Consider the following 18,815-nt stretch of genomic DNA (forward strand, 5'->3'; position numbering starts at 1 on the left):
ATAATAGTTGAGCATTCCTCAGCTTTTGAGTGTCCTTTATCAATAACATGAGGCATATTTTAATACCCGTAGTCAATCATATTTTCTGTCTCTAAATTTCTGACCTCTGAAGATACTAAGACTTCCCATGGGAAAAAGATATATTTGGCTTATTTTATTGGGACCTTTCTGGAAACCCCAAGTACTTGAGAGTCAGCCTACTCCTCTTGGGACATGGTACAAGTCAGCTTGTGAAAACGAAATCCACTTTCATTAGAGTAATCTTACAGTAGAAGTAGTTCCCTTGAAACTTGCCATTCCCAAACTGTCCTGTCTGACCTACTTGCAGAAGGAAACACTAATAATTAAAGTCCAGGCAAAACAGCTTGCAGGAGACAGTATGCAATTATCATCATGATTGGATATTCATCCATCAGATGTTTCCTATGGACAAAGATGGGAAAATTTTATTTTATTTTATTTTATATTATTTTATTTTACTTATTTTTTAAATATAATTTATTGTCCATCAATGGAAGAATGGATAAAGATGGGAAATTTTTAAAACAAAGTGTATATGCTTTACATGAATTCTGAATATAAGCCACTTATAATCATACTTCATTATAGATTAACTGGTATTGTTCTAGCAAATGGTATCAGACACTTCTTTTCTTACCCTTAATGGGTCTGAAGGCCAGATGGGATGGATGAATTAGGTTATAACTGTGGCTCTCAAACCTAGAAGTCCATTAGGATTGCCTGGGGAGCTTGTAAAATCACTAAGGTTCCCACCCCAGAACATTTAAGTCAGACTCTCTGATGGTGGAGCTCAAGTATTGGTACTGTTTTAAAAGATCCCTGTATGATTCTTTATTGTTATTATTGACATATAATTCACATACCATAGAATTCACCTTTTAAAGTACATAGTTCAGTGGTTTTTAGTATATGCACAAAGTTATACAACCATCACCATTATGTAATGCCAGGACATTTTATTCATCCTAAAAAGAAATCCAGTAACTGTTAGCAGTCTCTGTCTAGCGCTCCCTTGCCCCAGTTCTTGGCAGCCTTTGATCTACTTTCTGTCTCTGTGGGTTTAACTATTCTAGACATTTCACATAAATGGAATTGTACAATATGTGGCTTTTTACGTCTGGCTTTTTTTACTTGGCAATAATATTTTCAAGATTCCTCTATATTGGAAGATGTGTCAGTACATCATCCCTTTATATTGTTTAATAATATTCCATTGTATGGATATACCACAATTTATTTATTCATTCACCAGTTGATGGACATTTGGGTTCTTTCCACTTTTGGGTTATTATGTGTAACACTGCTATGAACATTCAGGTACAAGTTTTTATGTGGACACATGTGTTCAGTTCTCTTGGGTATATGCCTACAAGTAGAATTACTGGTGAGGAACTACCAAACTGAACCATTTTACATTCCTACCAGCAACGTATGAGATTTTCAATTCATCCACATCCTCAGGAACACTTTTTATTGTCCTTTATAGTGGGTATGAAGTGGTATCACATTGTGGCTTTGATTTGCATTTTCCTGACGACTAATGAATGACATTGAGCACCTTTTCATGTGCTTATTGGCCTTTTGTATATCTGCTTTTGAAAAACGGCAATTCAAATTCTTTGCCTATTTTTAAACTGGGTTACTTGTCTTTTATTGAGTTGTAAGATGTATATATTTCAGATACATGTCCGTTTTCAGATATATAATTTGCAAACATTTTCTCCCATTCTATCAATTGACTTGTTTACTTCCTTACTGGTGTCCTTTGAAGCACTTTGGTCCAATTTATCTTTTTTTTTCTTTTGTCACTTGTACTTTTTGTGTCATATCTAAGAAAGCATTGCCTAATTTAAGCTCACAAAGATTTTCTCCTATATTTTTTAGAAGTTTATATTTAACATTGAGATTTTATGTTATTTTCATATGTATCCTGGGGTGAGAACCACTGGATTAGAAGGAGGCTTATGGTCTACAATAGCCTAGAGTCTCATTTCTGAATGAACATTACAAATCTATTTATTAAAAAATAAAAAAACCTTGGGGTACCTGGGTGTCTCAGTTGGTTGGACGTCCAGCTTCAGCTCAGGTCATGATCTCATGGTTCATGAGTTTGAGCCCCACATTGGGCTCTGTGCTAACAGCTCAGAGCCCAGAGCCTGCTTCAGATTCTGTGTCTCCCTCTCTCTCTCTGCCCCTCCCCTGCTCAAACTCTCTCTCTCTCTCTCTCTCTCTCTCTCTCTCTCTCTCTGTCTCTTAAAAATAAACAGTAGAGGAAAAATTTTAAAAATAAATAAATAAATAACTTTATCAGTGAATGTACCAAGTCTGACCTTTGGGTTCATATGTTTTCCAGGCAAAATACACACGCCTAGTCTTCATGTGAATGGCTCTCTCACCCTTGCAATTGGTTCCATGAAGCCACTGGATTTTCCCCTTCTGAATGTCCTAGATCAGGATGGCAGGGTGGAAGACCTCCAGTTCCATGTTGTGAGCACTCCCACCAATGGTCAGCTAGTGCTCTCAAGGAACGGAAAAGAGGTTCAGCTCGACAAGGCTGGCCATTTTAGCTGGAAAGATGTGAATGAGAAAAAAGTGCGTTTTGTGCACAGCAAAGAAAAACCCAGGTGACTCAGTGTTCTGTTGTTTTCCTCCTGCATCCTTTCCATCGGTGCTTTGCGCCCCCGCCCCCGCTTCTCAATAGCTATCCCCTCTCTTCTGGGGAAGATCGATACTCCACAAGCGCCATCACTTTCAGCTGCCTGTCATCATTTCACTGTAATTGCTCAGAGAGTGTGCTTCTGTTAGAGGCATTTTCATTTTATCACATAATTATGGGTAATTCTCTGATGTGACAGGAAAGTTCCTAGTACAATTACCCAGTTTTTTGGCCCAGCAGAAACAAAACTGGTTATCTACCCAGATTGCTACAGCTGCTTCTTCAACATTAAGGTAATATACTGGGAGTGAGGAGTGACTAGAAGATGGAGCACATACTTTTAAAAGTGTTATATGGTTCCTAGAATTTCAGAGTTGGAAGGAAGCTAAGAGTCACAACTTTTTATTATCCACTTTATGGGATTAATTGTGGTTAATTTTTAAGCCTGATCTAGTTTTCCTCTGATTCCTAGCACACTTCTGGCTGTCTTCCTCACCCCAGCTGACATATGCTTCAGGAATGCAATTGAATGTTAACATTAACCCAAGAAAATAGAGTCATATAATTAGCAGAGTAAATCTGCTAAACAGAAATCAGAGAATGCACCCCAAAGATTAGCCTCGTGGATTATCCTTCATCCTGCTCTGCTTCATTAGTGCAGATAATTCAGAGTAGACTGTATATGTTAAAAATGGACCAAAATATTCACAGTGAATATTTTCTACTGTCAACACTAGAGATTTTTTTTATTATTATTTTAAGGTTTTGGTTAGGAGATAGGTGGGGAGAAAAGCAAATGGCCCTTTCTCTATTCCATTTCAAAGCCAGAACCTCAGAAGACCATCTCAAAGGAATAAGAATAACTAATATTTACTGAGTGCTGACTTTGACGCAGGCATTGTGTTAAACACTTCGTGTGAACTAAGTATATTTATGTTCTACATAAATATACAGATAGGGAAACAGTCCTCGAGAGTATAATCAAAGCCAAGTCTCAATCAACAGCTGGTTCCCCGACTCCACAACCCATGCCTTTAGCCACTGATTTCTGCCTCCCTAATAATACTAGGAATAACGGGCACACTTCCATCTGCAAGGGGCAAATGATCATTGTATAGAGAAGTACTGCTACAAGGGTGGGGCTTCAGACTCAGGTATCTGATGCCATAGACTCACTCTTCAGATTTATACACCATGTCCTGCATTCATTTTGCTTTAAGTGTAGTTCTTAATTGTTTGCATCACACACACACAGAGGCATGCACGTGTGCACACGCGCACACACACAACGTCCATACCTGTAGTGTTTTGCCTTTGAATGTCTTGTGAAAAGTCAGTAAAGTTCATAAAGCTCCCCAGACAACCAAAGTCAACCCTCATGTCTATTCCACCTCTTCAATCTATCATCACGTGTTTTCTTCCAGAGTCAGCTCTGCAGCCCTAAATGGGACAAAGAATGGCAACTATTTTTCAGGGAATTCTTGCAGCACTGTTTTTATTCTTGGTGTACCCATTTTAGCATTGGATTTTCTTCATCTAAAAATTTAAACGAAAGAAAGAATGAGAGAATAGCAAAACAAGATTGGTAGTAATTCATGAAAAAAAGGAAATTCTATAAGTTGTGGAGTGATACAAAAACAAAAGGGGCAACTTGCCACATAGGTTTATAATTTTGTTTTTTCCTCATGAAAATCTGACCATGATTCTTTAGGACTGGATTCCTTTGGGGTCAGAATGCTCCTGTGGAGTACAAGACAACCTGCAAATATGGCCATAGTGGCCATGGCAAGTTGGCATTCTGGGATCCTAAGCAGTTATTGGGACCTCAGTGCTACCAAAAAGTCATTTTTCCCCAGTACATTGGGAGTAACCACACCTGCCTCCTTCTTTCTGTTGCTTCCATCATTTGCTTTCTCTGGAAGTTTGGAGCTGGGAGTGAAGAGGGACAGGATTTAAATGGGATGGAACTTCAAGGGGAGGATGAAACAGGAGGGAAGGCAAGATTTACTTCTTTAAAAACAAATTAGGTTTATTGAGGTATAATTTGGGTTCAACAAAATTCCCCATCTTAAAGTGTACTGTTCTAGGAGTATCAACTAATGCATATATTCTTACAGTCTCAAGACTACAACTGCACTCAAGATATAAACAGTTTCGTCACCCCCTCCCCCCTGAAAATCTCCTTTTTGCTGTTACTCCCTTCCTGCCAGTCCCTAGCAACCACTAATCTTTTTGTTACTCTTACAGTTTTGCTTTTTCTGAAATGTCATGTGAATGGAGTCATACAGTATGTTTCTGGTTTTTGCCATAATGCTTTTGAGATCCATCCACATTATTTCATGTTTCAGTAGTTAATTTCAAAAATACCTTTTGAAGAACCTTTAAAATAATGGTCCCTATAGTCAACCAGAATTCAAAACCGCCCATAGTGCATTAATCACATATCTTACCAGCCTCTCATGAGTTCTGTGCTTGGTTTGGCTTTGAAAGGGGGTAACTCCTACCTTCCCTACCAGTTGTCTCTGAAGCTGCTGGAACAACACTCTTATAGGAAGTAAAAACCACAGCAAAGAATCAACCTTATTTTGTTTCATTAATTAGTACTGTTTCGTTGCAGGTAATGAAAGTTAGCTTGAACTAGATTCAGCAAAATTGTAAGGCTTGTTATAACATTGCAGGCATGGCTCAGCTCTTTAACACAACAAAGGCAACTGGGCTTCCAGGGTGAGCCTAGAAGCTAGAACCGGGAATGGAAAGCAGGACTCAATTCTTCCTCTTGTCTCTGTGGCTCTTTGCTCCAAGGCTTAATTTATCTCCTTCCTACAGGCAGGCTTGGTAGAAGATGGCTTCTGCATAGTCAAATGGGAGCTCTCAGGCCAGTTGCAAATTTCCAGAGAATAATCAGCCATCTTTACCTAGTCCAGTCCACATTGAATGTGTATGTGTGTGGCTGGAGTCGGGGAGGCAGGTAGATAGAGTCATGTAATACAAACATTGCAAAATCCTTCACACGGGCCCACTCACATGATTTGAGAACAGGTTGGAGAGAGGGTCTGCAGGGAAGAGGGAATCATTGAGAGCTAATCAGGGACTATGATAAGTTCCTTTGCATTCTCCAATTTAACCATTAGCCATCACTATATTACTAGCCTGTCTTGGGCTAACAACTGATTTTTCAACTATGTATATATTTATTTTAGAGAAATCTAAAATAAAAAGTTTATGTAATTGTTATATTGAGGTCAAGGAGTACCCAGTAGTTTTACCTGTATGGCCCTATATTCATCTTCATCTGGTTATTTTTATTTACAGGATGAATATTTTATCACTGTAGTGGTTTGATCCTAATTCTTACATGCACATAACCTGAAAATATTTTTATTCTTTGTTTTGCTAGAGACTAATGACTGCATTTTCTCATTCCTTTCTTGGGCACTTCTTTTAGGAAAGGTTACTTTTCCCTGAAAATTAGTGACCAGCAGTTCTTCTCTGAGCCACAGCTGATCAACATACAAGCATTTTCAACACAGGTAATAACAATGCCACACAATTAATAATTGCATGTGCCTACTAATTCTTTTTTTTTTTAAGTTTTTTTTTTTTTTTTAACATTTATTTATTTTTGAGACAGAGAGAGACAGAGCATGAACGGGGGAGGGGCAGAGGGAGAGGGAGACACAGAATCCGAAACAGGCTCCAGGCTCTGAGCAGTCAGCACAGAGCCCGATGCGGGGCTCGAACTCATGGACCGTGAGATCATGACCTGAGCTGAAGTCGGACGCTCAACCGACTGAGCCACCCAGACGCCCCAGCATGTGCCACTAATTCTGATGCACGAATCAAGGCTAAATCAAGTTTTAGCAAATATGAGCTAAATCAGTCTTGTTTCACTTTTCCCATGAAATAACACTGGAGTAACTCTTAGTACTTGTGGGTAAGAACAACTGCAACAACAACTAACTGCTAATACATTCGATAGAACCCTTTGTAGTGTTTTTCATTTAATCATAACAGCCCTGTGGGGTGTTGTTATCCCCAGTTTACCGATAGGAATCTAAAGTCACAGGGAGGTTAAGTAACTTGTCTATGGGAATATAGCTAACAAAGAGCCAAGATTTGTACCCAGAAAATCTGGCTCCAGACCACTACTTTATAGTGCCTTACGTTACTATTCTGAATCTGATCTCAGCCCCTCAAAATAATTTGAAACTGTTCCAGTTGTTAAGACTTTCTTAATCTTAGGTAAATGAGTTTGTTTTGCCTAAATATTTCTGTCTCAGAGATATAAAATTATGTTCAGACACTTTTGCCTTTCATATAGCTGGATTGCGTTTTAGTCAGTTTGCAGTAGGTACAGCATCTTATTAAGGATCTACTTAAATGAGGTGCCAGTGTGATCATCAGCCAAACAGAAGTCTTGAAGAAATCATGGTAGATGCTATAAAACTCAGTGTGATGGCTCTTCTGTTCTCCTCACTCATCTTTGTCAACTTGCAGTTATGTGTCCAGAATACATGTAGTGGTAGATGCTCTGAGTAACTGAGCTTGAGGGATTGAACAGCTGAAATGGGCAGGTAGATAGATATAGCCTTAAGCTGTGAACTGCAAGCTAGTATGATATTAGCATGGGGAACCAAGACTACCGCAATATCCAGATCTCAGTAGAGTGTTAGTCGTGATTCAAGGAAGGACATGAGATCATTGTTTTCAAACTGATATATATATGTATGTCAGTGTGTGTGTGTGTATGTGTGTATTTTTAATTTTGGGTTCAAAAATGAAAAGACCATGGATTGTGGATGATAATAGACATAACCCACAAGTGGCTCCCAAATAGTGTTCATAGGCCAGCTCAGCATTTCTTGATAGCATTCTTATTTCATAGGTGACAGTTGAGGAATGATTAGAAATTGATCCAAAGTTAAATTGACCTCACTGTTGGGCTAAGAGTATGAATTTTGTTTTAATTAAAACCAAAACATGTGATCTCTAAATATGGACCAAAGGGCCACATTAGGACTGTCTGACTTAGATGTTTCTCAGTACTTGAGCTCAGAAGTTTTGTTCTTTTTATTTGTGTTAATATAGTTGCTTCTAATTAGGTGAATTAGAGACGTAGGGTAGGTATTGGCAAGTGACTTTCCCATCTGAGATGGTGAGTTCCCACAGTTCTGATTTTTGTCTTCTCCAAATCAGGTGAGTAGATAATGACAGCATTTTTAAATTTTATTTATTATATGAGAAACTTTTTTCATTTTAACTTTTTTAAGATGGAATTTTAGAAATGAGTTTTCGCTTATTTTTGTTCCTTTACATTCCTGTGATATTTCAATATGGTCTTGAGCCTCCCTGAGATTTTCTCATGTAAGTTAATTTGATCTTTTCCATTTATGGATGTTGACATCACCTTTTGACCTCGCCTTTTTCAGAACCCAAGGGGCCATTCATTCCCATGTATGTAAAATCACAACTTCTGCATTCTCACTGGGGATATCTGAGGAGTAGCTGTCATCTAGCTTCCTACTATGTGATTATTATAATGACATCTTAGACATTACTTTAATAGATATTAAAGTTTCCAGGAGGCCAGGAGAGGTAGTTTTAAAAGGAAGCCATTTGAATTAAAGAAGGCAATCTGCTAAGAATAGTCCTAGATGGTTCAACTTCAAACAATATAAAAAACTAAGATCATGTTTTCTTTGGCTTCTGGCCTCCATTTTTTTTTGTTTTGTTTTGTTATTTCTTTCTGTTGTGGTTCATTAACTTTTATCTTTATGAAAGGATATTTTATTTGCTTACTCAAGTTGGTGAGGGGAAACCTGATAATCCTAAGAAAAACATATTAAAATTTGCCATGTGAATTAACCAGGTGGTTGCTTTACTGAGACTGTGATCTTATCAGGCTTTATAAGCTGAGTTGGGGTGGGCCCTTCAAGATATGGATGAGATGGCGTTAAAAAGTACTGTATGTGGATGGAACTAGAGTGTATTATGCTAAGTGAAATTAGTCAGAGAAAGACAAATATCATATGACTTCACTCACACGAAGACTTTAAGACATAGAACAGATGAACACAAGGGAAGGGAAGCAAAAATAATATAAAAACAGGGAGGGGGACAAAACATAAGAGACCCTTAAATAAGGAGAACAAACAGGGTTACTGGAGGGGTTGTGGGAGCAGGGATGGGCTAAATGGGTAAGGGGCATTAAGGAATCTATTCCTGAAATCATTGTTGCACTATATGCTGACTAATTTGGATGTAAATTTAAAAAATAAAATTAAAAAAATAAAAAACAAAAAACAAAACAACTACTGGCCAGGGCCAGAAATTGCATGAACTCAGAATCAGAAGTACCGTAGCCAAAGTCACCATACTGCAGTGTGGCCCAGAGTAAAGTGCTCAACTCCCAACACAGGTGCAAAAATTCCATATCTCTTACTATTCTCTTTTGGAAGCAGACAACTGGTTGGGTTCCCTGACTCTGGGCTGATCTCAGCTATAATGCAGGGGATATAGTGTGAATCAAGAGAGCAGAGACTTCTAAGATTTGGAAGCAAGCAGCTCACCTTGATTGCCTCTGGTGAATACTATGGCCTTGAAATGGCTTTGAGAAGCCTCTAGAACCAGAAGTGTGAAGTGATCTCACTTGCTCTGATTACTATGACTGACCACACCTCTGACAAATACTTTGACTATGCAACAGTGTGGCACTTTGCTGGAGCATCAAGAGTTCCTTTAAAAGCATAGAATTATCAATTCGGTTGCGCAAAGCTGCGTCTAGTCCACAGGATTGTCCTCTCTTTTCCTGCTAAATGACTTCTCCTCCTTCCCTGGAACTCCTAGGCCCCCTACGTGCTGAGAAATGAGGCCCTCCATATTAACAGAGGAGAGAGAGGAACCATCACTACCCAGCTGCTTGACATCCGAGATGACGACAACCCACAGGATGTGGTGGTCGAAGTGCTTGATCCTCCACTTCATGGCCAATTGCTCCAAACACTTCAGTCCCCTGCAACCCCAGTCTATCAATTCCGACTGGATGAACTCTCCAGGGGCCTTCTCCACTATGCTCATGATGGCTCTGACAGCGTATCTGATGTTGCAGTCTTGCAGGCCAATGATGGACATTCCTTCCAAAATATACTCTTCCACGTGAAGACTGTGCCCAAGGTAGGTGCCATTCCTAGAGCAGCAATTTTCTTGCACCTAGATGCGAAGTTTTGTTGATATTATTTTGCAGTATTCATGTTTTGCAGTTAAGATATGGATAGTTATCTATTCAAACATTTATTAACCATCTATTATGGAAATACTCAGGACGTTCTAAGATTAACAGAACACGTTACCCAATCTCGAAGAGCACTATCTATTTTGTTGGGAGCACCCTTCTCTACACAAGGGCAACTTTTGTACCTTTATGTTGACTTGCTGCCATAAAAAATGCCTTGTTGTCCACTGATCCTTTTGTCTCCTGCCTGATCATAAGAATCAAATACACCCCTGTTTTTGTCTGCCCTTCTACAGCAGCTCATGCTATGTGAAGCTCATAGTCAGGTTATCATAATGAATCAAAAAGGACGAGTGCAGCCATTCTATTAAGCCAACTGAAGTAGGATGAGGGAACTCTTTCTTTTAGTAATCATAGGAATCCTTGTCGGTCTGAGTCATTCCCATGACACCTCCATATGTTTTTGCCATATCCACAACATCTTTTCTTTTAGCTTATTTATTTTGAAAGAGAGCGCATGAGTAGGGGAGGGCGAGATAGAGAGAGAAAGAGAGAGAGAGAATCCCAAGCAGGCCCCATGCTGTCAAGTGTAGAATCTGAGGCAGGGCTCAAACCCATGAACTGTGAGATTGTGACCTGAGCCAAAGTCCTGAGTTGAACACTTAACCAACTGAACCACCCAGGTGCCCCCAACTAACACCTTTTCTGTTATTTACTTAATATTTTTCTTTGTATCCACTTTTTTTGTGCGTGGCTTCTTTGTAACAAACAATGAATATGAGATTATGGGCTTAATGTATAATTATACTTTTTTCTAAAATATGAAAATTAATACCTAAAAATTTTAAAAAATATTCATCCATGTAGTGCATAGAATGTTCCAGGATACTATTAATGGGATGGCTACCATGTTTTGGGAAATACTGAGCTAATCCATGCTAGATCCAAAAGACTTATTGCAAAATATTTTCAAAACCATTTATTACTTGATGATATTTCACTAGAAGCTATTTTCTGCATTATAGCAAAACTGGCTCTATCTCATGGTGGTAGATGGAAAGACTTATCATTTTTATTGAACTTTTCATTCCAAATATCAGTTGCCACTGAAGTGTCATTAATGATTAGCTGGAGAAATTGATTTGCTGAAGAAGCTTAGAAATGACTTGTCACTTTCTCACCAACGATCACTCAAAATTTGCGATGGATCCTTGTGAAGGTGAACAGCTGAATGTAACCTAGTCTCTGGCTAGTTTCTTAGGCTGTTGTCTCATGATTTGCAGCTGCTGAAAACAGTGATGGTGGCATGAGATAGATGGGAGCAAGTGAAGGCTGATTATGAGATAGAGTTGGCAGGTAGCCACCTTGTAGCTAATCCTAATTATCACCCTCTTGCAATCGCCTTGGGAGATGAGGTTTAGTTCTGAGGAGATGAAGTCTAGACAGAATCAGAAAGTTTCTTTTCTTCTTCCTTGGTTTTCTTCCAAAGATTGTTATGGGATTTCAGCGCAACATTAGCAGCCACCTTTCCTAGAGTGCTTTCAGTCTCCACGTTTGGAGCTCGGTTCAGTGTATGGCACTGTCATTTTGTATGCTATAGCCCAAGGTTGAAGGGTATTTCTAGGATTTTAGCTGCTTTGACTACAAAAACAAAACAAAGAAAATAAAATTTTAATTTATAAATAAGGCATAAGCACAGATCTCGAGTATCCTTGTAGTGCTTATAACTTGGGGTCTGTGTTGGTATTTACAGGGTCTGTCCCTCCTCCTTCCTCCCGCCATCACTCTATCTCCTACAGTGTTGTGCTTGCCTGTCCATCAGATGAAATAATGGCTTCTGAGTCAATAAACTGGGATAATGAAACCAGTGACCAGAACATCAGCATCTCTCAAGATGTATTAATAAGTTTGACACTGTAATACTGATATTTTACAAATACATCCTATATTTCCTCTCAGGAGTTCAAAGTACTTCTTCATATCTATTCTACTGATCTTTACAATATCTTAGTGAAGGAGGTTAGAATAGAGGCCATGTGACCTTATTCCTTCTAAAGGAAATTCTATGGGTGGGAGGTATTTTTGTTTGTTTTGCTTTTAACCTTTATTGGGCACTAATGCTTGATATAAATTATTTCATTTGATGTTCACAGTCACTCTGGGGTACTTGTACAATTATTATCTCTAATTTTCCAGAAAAGGAAACTGGAAAAAAAAAGTTTAAAAACATTTTTAAAAGTTTAAAAATGTTTATTTTTCATTAAAGTGTTTAGTGTCAGGGCGCCTGGGTGATTCAGTTAGTTAAGTGGCCGACTTTGGCTCAGGTCATGATCTTCCGTGAGTTCGAAACCCGCCTCGGGCTCTGTGATGACAACTCAGAGCCTGGAGCCTGCTTCAGATTCTGTGTCACCCTCTCTCTCTGACCCTCCCCTGCTCCCACTCTTTCTATCAACAATAAATAAACATTAAAATATATATATATATATATATATATATATATATATATATGTATGTGTGTGTGTGTGTGTGTGTATATATATATATATATATATATATATATATATATATATATATATTTAATGCCAGAGCCGCGATTTCAACTCAAGTGTGTTCTGGCTCATCACATTTAACCCACGTGGCTTTTTTCATTCTAGTCCATATTTTTCAATGTTTTAGACATATATATTCTGATCCCCCTAATGGACAGAATGGAGACAGCAATTTTTTTCATTTTCACAATGTCCTATCCAAGCAATCTGGGCACTAAGCCTTCTGGAATCTTCCCTCTGGACTCACTACATCTTGTTACAAGTGAAGCTATTTATAATCATAAGTCTACTGGAGCCCAAGAAGAAAAAAATTGCCTCAGCTATTAATGGCTTCCAATAGATATATAGTCAGACATGATTGATTTCATTCTGATAGCCATTTCTGAAGATGGGCATCCAAGTCCTTACCCTGTGGCAGCCTGCGTATTAAATTTGGAGATAGGCCAATTACTGGCTGATGTCTAGCTGGTGGCTTAAGTGGAGTGGCTAAGGGGTTTAGGTCTAATTCCTGGTGAATGGATGTACAAATTAATCCTAGTGTTGTTCAGTAGAAAACTTAACCTGGTAATACGGATGGAAAGAGAGGGAGGGATAGAAAAAGCGAACTTTGTGGGAGCAGGAACTATTTCCATTTTCCTCTCTTGAGCCAGGCACATTTTTAAAAATTTTTCTTAATGTTTATTTATTTCTGAGAGAGAGAGACAGAGTGTAAGCGGAGGAGGGACAGAGAGAGAGGGAGACACAGAATCCGAAGCAGGCTCCAGGCTCTGAGCTGTCAGCACAAAGCCTAATGTGGGGCTTGAACTTGCAGACCGTGAGGTCATGACCTGAGCTGAAGTTGGATGCCCAACCGACTGAGCCACCCAGGTGCCCCGAGTTTTTTGGGGGCATTTTTGTTGGATGGATAGATAGTTGGGGGGATGCAACAGCTTGAGTGAGGCTGGTTCTCATGTTCCTACCTTTGAATCCATCTCTTGTGTCTGATGTGAAGCCTTCACGGCACCTCTGCTGATGTCAGGTGGCCTATCTGGGACTAAGGGTAGGAGCTATCAGTTCCACTCTTGGTTCTCCAGTTCTACATCACTTCTTCTAAACTTTTATCCTTGGCCTGGCAGTGAGGAAATTTGACTGCTACCCTCCAGGCTTGTGGTGAGTCACTGAGGAGAAAATAGACTCAGGACTGATGTTGAAACATGCTCTCTTGGGGGTAGGAGGCAAAATAAATCAAAGAGATTAGAAGGTAATAAAGAATGCTCTGCTGAACAGGCTCTCATTAATTGGGCGGATTACCAAACCTGAGCCTGCTAGAGATATGATTTTAAAGCAATTTGGTGTCTAATAAGGGCTAAAATGTGAGCAGGGAAAAGTCATGCTTTTTTGGTGGTTTTCTCTCCACTGTTGGGCTTTAAAGAAATTACCCTCTTTTTCGTTAATGAAGACATCTCTGGAAAATCATGCCTCTTCTTCCACTTTGGCAATAAGTCTGATGATCTTTGTGACCTCGTTTGTTGTTTGAGCAATTTATTTTCTGCAACGGGGTAATGCTTTGATGTTAAAAGCCCCAAGTATCATGCTAGGAACTAGATGGAAAATTTTGTTGCTAAGAGTCCTCTTGGGCTGTTTGAACTTGGTAAGGCCCATGTGCAGCAAAAAGCCCTGTTGTGCTTTGCCTCAGTTTTCTTAAAGCTTGTCCCCCCAGTTGTTGTTTTGCAGAGATACCATTTGATAATAAGGGTGCTTGTGACAATTATAAATATGGCAGGAAAATGTTAATTTTTTTTTTTTTTTTTTTTTTTTGGGACAGAGAGAGACAGAGCATGAACAGGGGAGGGGCAGAGAGAGGGAGACACAGAATCGGAAACAGGCTCCAGGCTCCGAGCCATCAGCCCAGAGCCTGACGCGGGGCTCGAACTCACGGACCGCGAGATCGTGACCTGGCTGAAGTCGGACGCTTAACCGACTGCGCCACCCAGGCGCCCCTGTTAATTTTTTTAATAAGAGTCTGTCTAATGCATCAACAACTAAATCTCTACCATGTGTCAGGGTTTCACCTTTTATGGACTTGTTTAACTTGTTGATTTTGGCATCTTGGAAGATGCATCGCTCAGAGTATATGCTTAAAAAATGGTTGTTGATTACAAAATTTTGTTTATAAAGTAGTTGAAATCTACATGGAGAAGAGGTTCTATATTCTTGACCTGAAGGAACAGAGCTTCTGAGGAGCATGCATACATTGGCAAACACAAAAACAGTCCAATTATCTTTCCATTCCTTACCTGGTAAATAGCATTTAAGATTCACCTTCTAGGGGCGCCTGGGTGGCTCAGTCGGTTGAGCGTCCGACTTCAGCTCAGGTCACAATCTCACAGTCCGTGAGTTCGAGCCCCGCGTCGGGCTCTGGGCTGATGGCTCAGAGCCTGCAGCCTGCTTCCAATTCTGTGTCTCCCTCTCTCTCTGCCCCTCCCCCATTCATGCTCTGTCTCTCTTTGTCTCGAAAATAAATATACGTTAAATAAAATAAAATAAAATAAAAAGATTCACCTTCTATGCACCATCCTATGTGATCCTTCCCTAAAATCCACAATGTCCTATAAGACTGCATTCTAAAAGCTATGACATAAATGAGTCTTTGCAAATTAGGGCATATTTTTACAGAATAAATTGATGTTAGGATTGCTGTTATATCCAATTGTTGTCATTTTCTATTTGATTAAGTTTAAAAATCTTTTAGTTTGAATAGTTTGGCCTGGGGTTGGGGTACACTATCATTTGAGATCATCATTTATGTCCCAACATTTATTTTAGGGAGGTAAGTTTTCATTTTATTTGTGAGATTTTCCTCCTAATGATAGAAGCTTAGGCCCTTACTTCTGGCTTACAACATTAATATTTTTATTTGTAATACAATATATAATGGCTAAACTTTATTGCCAGCATTTCTGTATGCCCATTGTTCTATGAAATGAATCAGAAGAACTATTTAATTTAAAGTACTCTTTTGATCATGCCCCCATAATCCCTGTTTGGGATTTCATTGCTTTCTAATATGGTACCCTGAAGGGCATATAAAACTTCACTAGGCAGGAGATTATTCAACTCATGTTATGGCTAATTTCTTCAGTTCACAGGGATATATGCATCATTGTTCAGAAAAAAAAAAAAAACAACAACTACAAGTAGATAAAGAAATTGCAAAATGTCAGAATCATTGGGGAAATGAGGTTAAAATTTGGCTTTTCTGGACACTTTAACTGTAGAAAAGATGGTGTATAGCCTTCTATTCATCTCTTCTTGAATCGTCCCTGGACTCTCTCCCAGAAGAAAGAAAATGATAAAACCATCTTCATCAAAATATGAGTGGGAAGAATTACACTTCTTTCCCTTAGACAGTTGTCTGTTTCTTCTTAAGTATTGTAAACAAATAATTCAGAAACAGAGGCATTTATATTATCTGGTGATAAATATAAATATTGTAAAAGGCCTGTCTGTGGGGTTTCAGGAGAACCACTCTAGCTCCATCACTGTATCTATCCTGGGCTGTGCTTCTCCTGATTTAGCATGACTCCACATCCCCTGGGGATTGTGTTTAAATACAAGTGGAAATTCATCAAACTAAAAAGCTACACAGCAAAGCAAACAATCAAAAGAATGAAAAGGCAGCCTACTGAAGGGGAGAAAGTGTTTGAATCCATATATCTAATAGGGATTAATATCTAAAATATTTAAGGAACTCTAACAACTCAATAGCATCACAATCCTCCTCCTCCTCCTCCCCCTCCTTCTCCTCCTCCTCCTCCTCCTCCTCCTCCTCCTCCTCCTCCAATTAAAAAGTGGGCTAAGAGGGCACTTGGGTGGCTCAGTTCATTGAGCATCTGACTTCGGCTCATGTCATGATCTCACAGTTTGTGAGTTCAGGCCCCATATAGAGCTCTCTGTTGTCAGTACACAGCCCGCATCAGATCCTCTGACGCTTTCTCTCTCTGCCCCTCCCCCACTCATGCACACTATCTCTCTCTCTCTCTCTCTCTCTCTCAAAAATAAATAAATATTTTTTTTTAAAGTGGGCTAACGATCTGCATAGACCTTTCTCAAAAGAAGACATACAATGGCCAAAGGTACATGAAAAGGTGCTCAACATCACTCATCATCAGGGAAATGCAAATCAAAACCACAATGATGGGTGCCTGGGTGGCTCAGTCAGTTAAGCGTCCAACTCCTGATTTCGGCTCAGGTCATGATCTCACAGTTCATGAGATTGATCCCTGTGTGGGGCTCTGCACTGACAGCATGGAACCTGCTTGGGCTTCTCTCTTTCTCTCTCTGCCCCTCCCTTGCTTGCATGCATTTTCTCCCTCTCTCTTAATAAATTAACATTGAAAAAAATAACAATGAGATATCACCTCACACCTGTTAGAATGGCTAAAATAAAAAAGACAAAAGATAACAAGAGTTGGTGAGAGTATGGGGAAAAGGGAGCCCATATAATCTCTTGGTGGGAATGTAAGTTGGTACAGCCATTTTGGAAAGCAGTATGGAAGTTCCTCAGAAATTAAAAACAGAACTATCATATGGATCCAGCAATCTCACTTCTGGGTATATATCCAAAGGAAATGAAATCTTTATCTCAAAGAGATATATGTACTCACATATTTATTGCAACATTATTCACAAAACCCAAGATGTGGAAACAACCTAAGTGTCTGTTGATAAATGGATAAAGAAAATGTGGTCTATATGCACAATGGAATATTATAAACCCTTATGGAAGAAGGAAATCCTGCCATTTGTGACAGCATGGTTGAGCTTGAAGAACACTATGTTAAGTAAAATAAGCCAGACACAAAGATAAATTCTGCATGATCTCACTTATATTTGGAATCTAAAAAAGTCCAACTCATAAAAGCAGAGTAGAATGGTGATCGCCAGGGGTAGAAGAAATGGGGAGGTATTAGTCAAGGGGTATAGAGGTTCAGTTACAAGGGATGCATAAGTTCTGGAGATCTAATGTATAGCATGGTGGCTATACTTAATATTGTATTGTATACTTAAAATGTGCTTGAAATTTGTTTTTACCACACACACACACACACACACACACTCGGGTTTAGTTATGTGAGGTGATAGATTTCTTAATTAGTTTGATTGTTATAATCATTTCACAATGTATATGTATATCAAAACATCATGTTGTGTACCTTAACTATATCAACTTTTATTTATCAAGTAATACACTTCAATGAAGCTGAAGAAAAAAAGTAAAATGAAGTTCTAATTCAGAATGAGGTGAGGCTTGAGATTCTAAACTTCTAGTAAGTTTCCAGATGTTGCTGGTGTCTGAACACTGACTTACAAGGAATACTGTCTCCTAATAATTTACACTCACACGGGAATTACAGGGAATTGTATTGGTGAAGTTTAGCCAAGATAGAAATGTAGTGGGAGAGACACCTGGGGACAAGTCACAGTACTTACTTGCTTGGAATATGAAAAACCCCATTGCCTCATCAGCCCAAGAATGTGGTTGCTGGTGTATGACTGATCTCTGTAACCATGATCAAACTTGACGAGGCTGCTGCTATTAGAAAGATTGCTAGCAATTAAGACACCTGAGTCTAAGTATATTATATTATATGAAACACTGCTGGAGTTAATAGGGACTTTTCTCCTAGAATTCCAGGGGAAGGGAATTCTTGGCACATTTTGGTGTTTTTGTAAATAATATGCTATATCAATTGTGAAGGGAGAAAGTTTTTGGGAATTTGCTCCTGAGCACCAATCACAATAGAAGGTACCTTTGCTGCTGTTTTCCTGGGCACTGTTTGACTCAGTTCCCTGGTGAGTGTGGTGAAAATAGCTATGACCGCCTCCTGTGGGGGCAAATACTGTCGTGTCAGGTGACTGCAAAAAAAATAGACGTTGTCTTCTGCTCTTAATATTCCCCTCCTGGAACTGGAGAGTGTGATGCTAAGTGAAATAAGCCATACAGAGAAAGACAGATACCATATGGTTTCACTCTTATGTGGATCCTGAGAAACTTAACAGAAACCCATGGAGGAGGGGAAGGAAAAAAAAAAAAAAAAAGAGGTTAGAGTGGGAGAGAGCCAAAGCATAAGAGACTGTTAAAAACTGAGAACAAACTGAGGGTTGATGGGGGGTGGGAGGGAGGGGAGGGTGGGTGATGGGTGTTGAGGAGGGCACCTTTTGGGATGAGCACTGGGTGTTGTATGGAAACCAATTTGACAATAAATTTCATATATTAAAATAAATAAATAAATAAATAAATAAATAAATAAATAAATAAATAAAAATATTCCCCTCCTGGGAGTGGTGTTTGCTCTGTTTATTTGGCATATTTGAA

General features: G+C 39.1%; 1 protein-coding gene across 1 annotated transcript in view; it reads left to right on the forward strand.

Moving 5' to 3' along the window:
• The window catches only part of FRAS1 (Fraser extracellular matrix complex subunit 1), a 425,053-nt gene that overhangs the window by 271,256 nt on the left and 134,982 nt on the right, over window positions 1-18,815 (forward strand). The window contains exons 27-29 of the mRNA XM_060654809.3: window positions 2,375-2,645; window positions 6,123-6,207; window positions 9,524-9,850. Of these exons, the coding sequence (XP_060510792.3) occupies window positions 2,375-2,645; window positions 6,123-6,207; window positions 9,524-9,850 (683 nt within the window). The remainder of the gene's footprint in view (window positions 1-2,374; window positions 2,646-6,122; window positions 6,208-9,523; window positions 9,851-18,815) is intronic.

This window comes from Panthera onca, chromosome B1, assembly GCF_046562875.1.
Source record: "Panthera onca isolate mPanOnc1 chromosome B1, mPanOnc1 haplotype 2, whole genome shotgun sequence".
NCBI classification, from domain to species: domain Eukaryota; kingdom Metazoa; phylum Chordata; class Mammalia; order Carnivora; family Felidae; genus Panthera; species Panthera onca.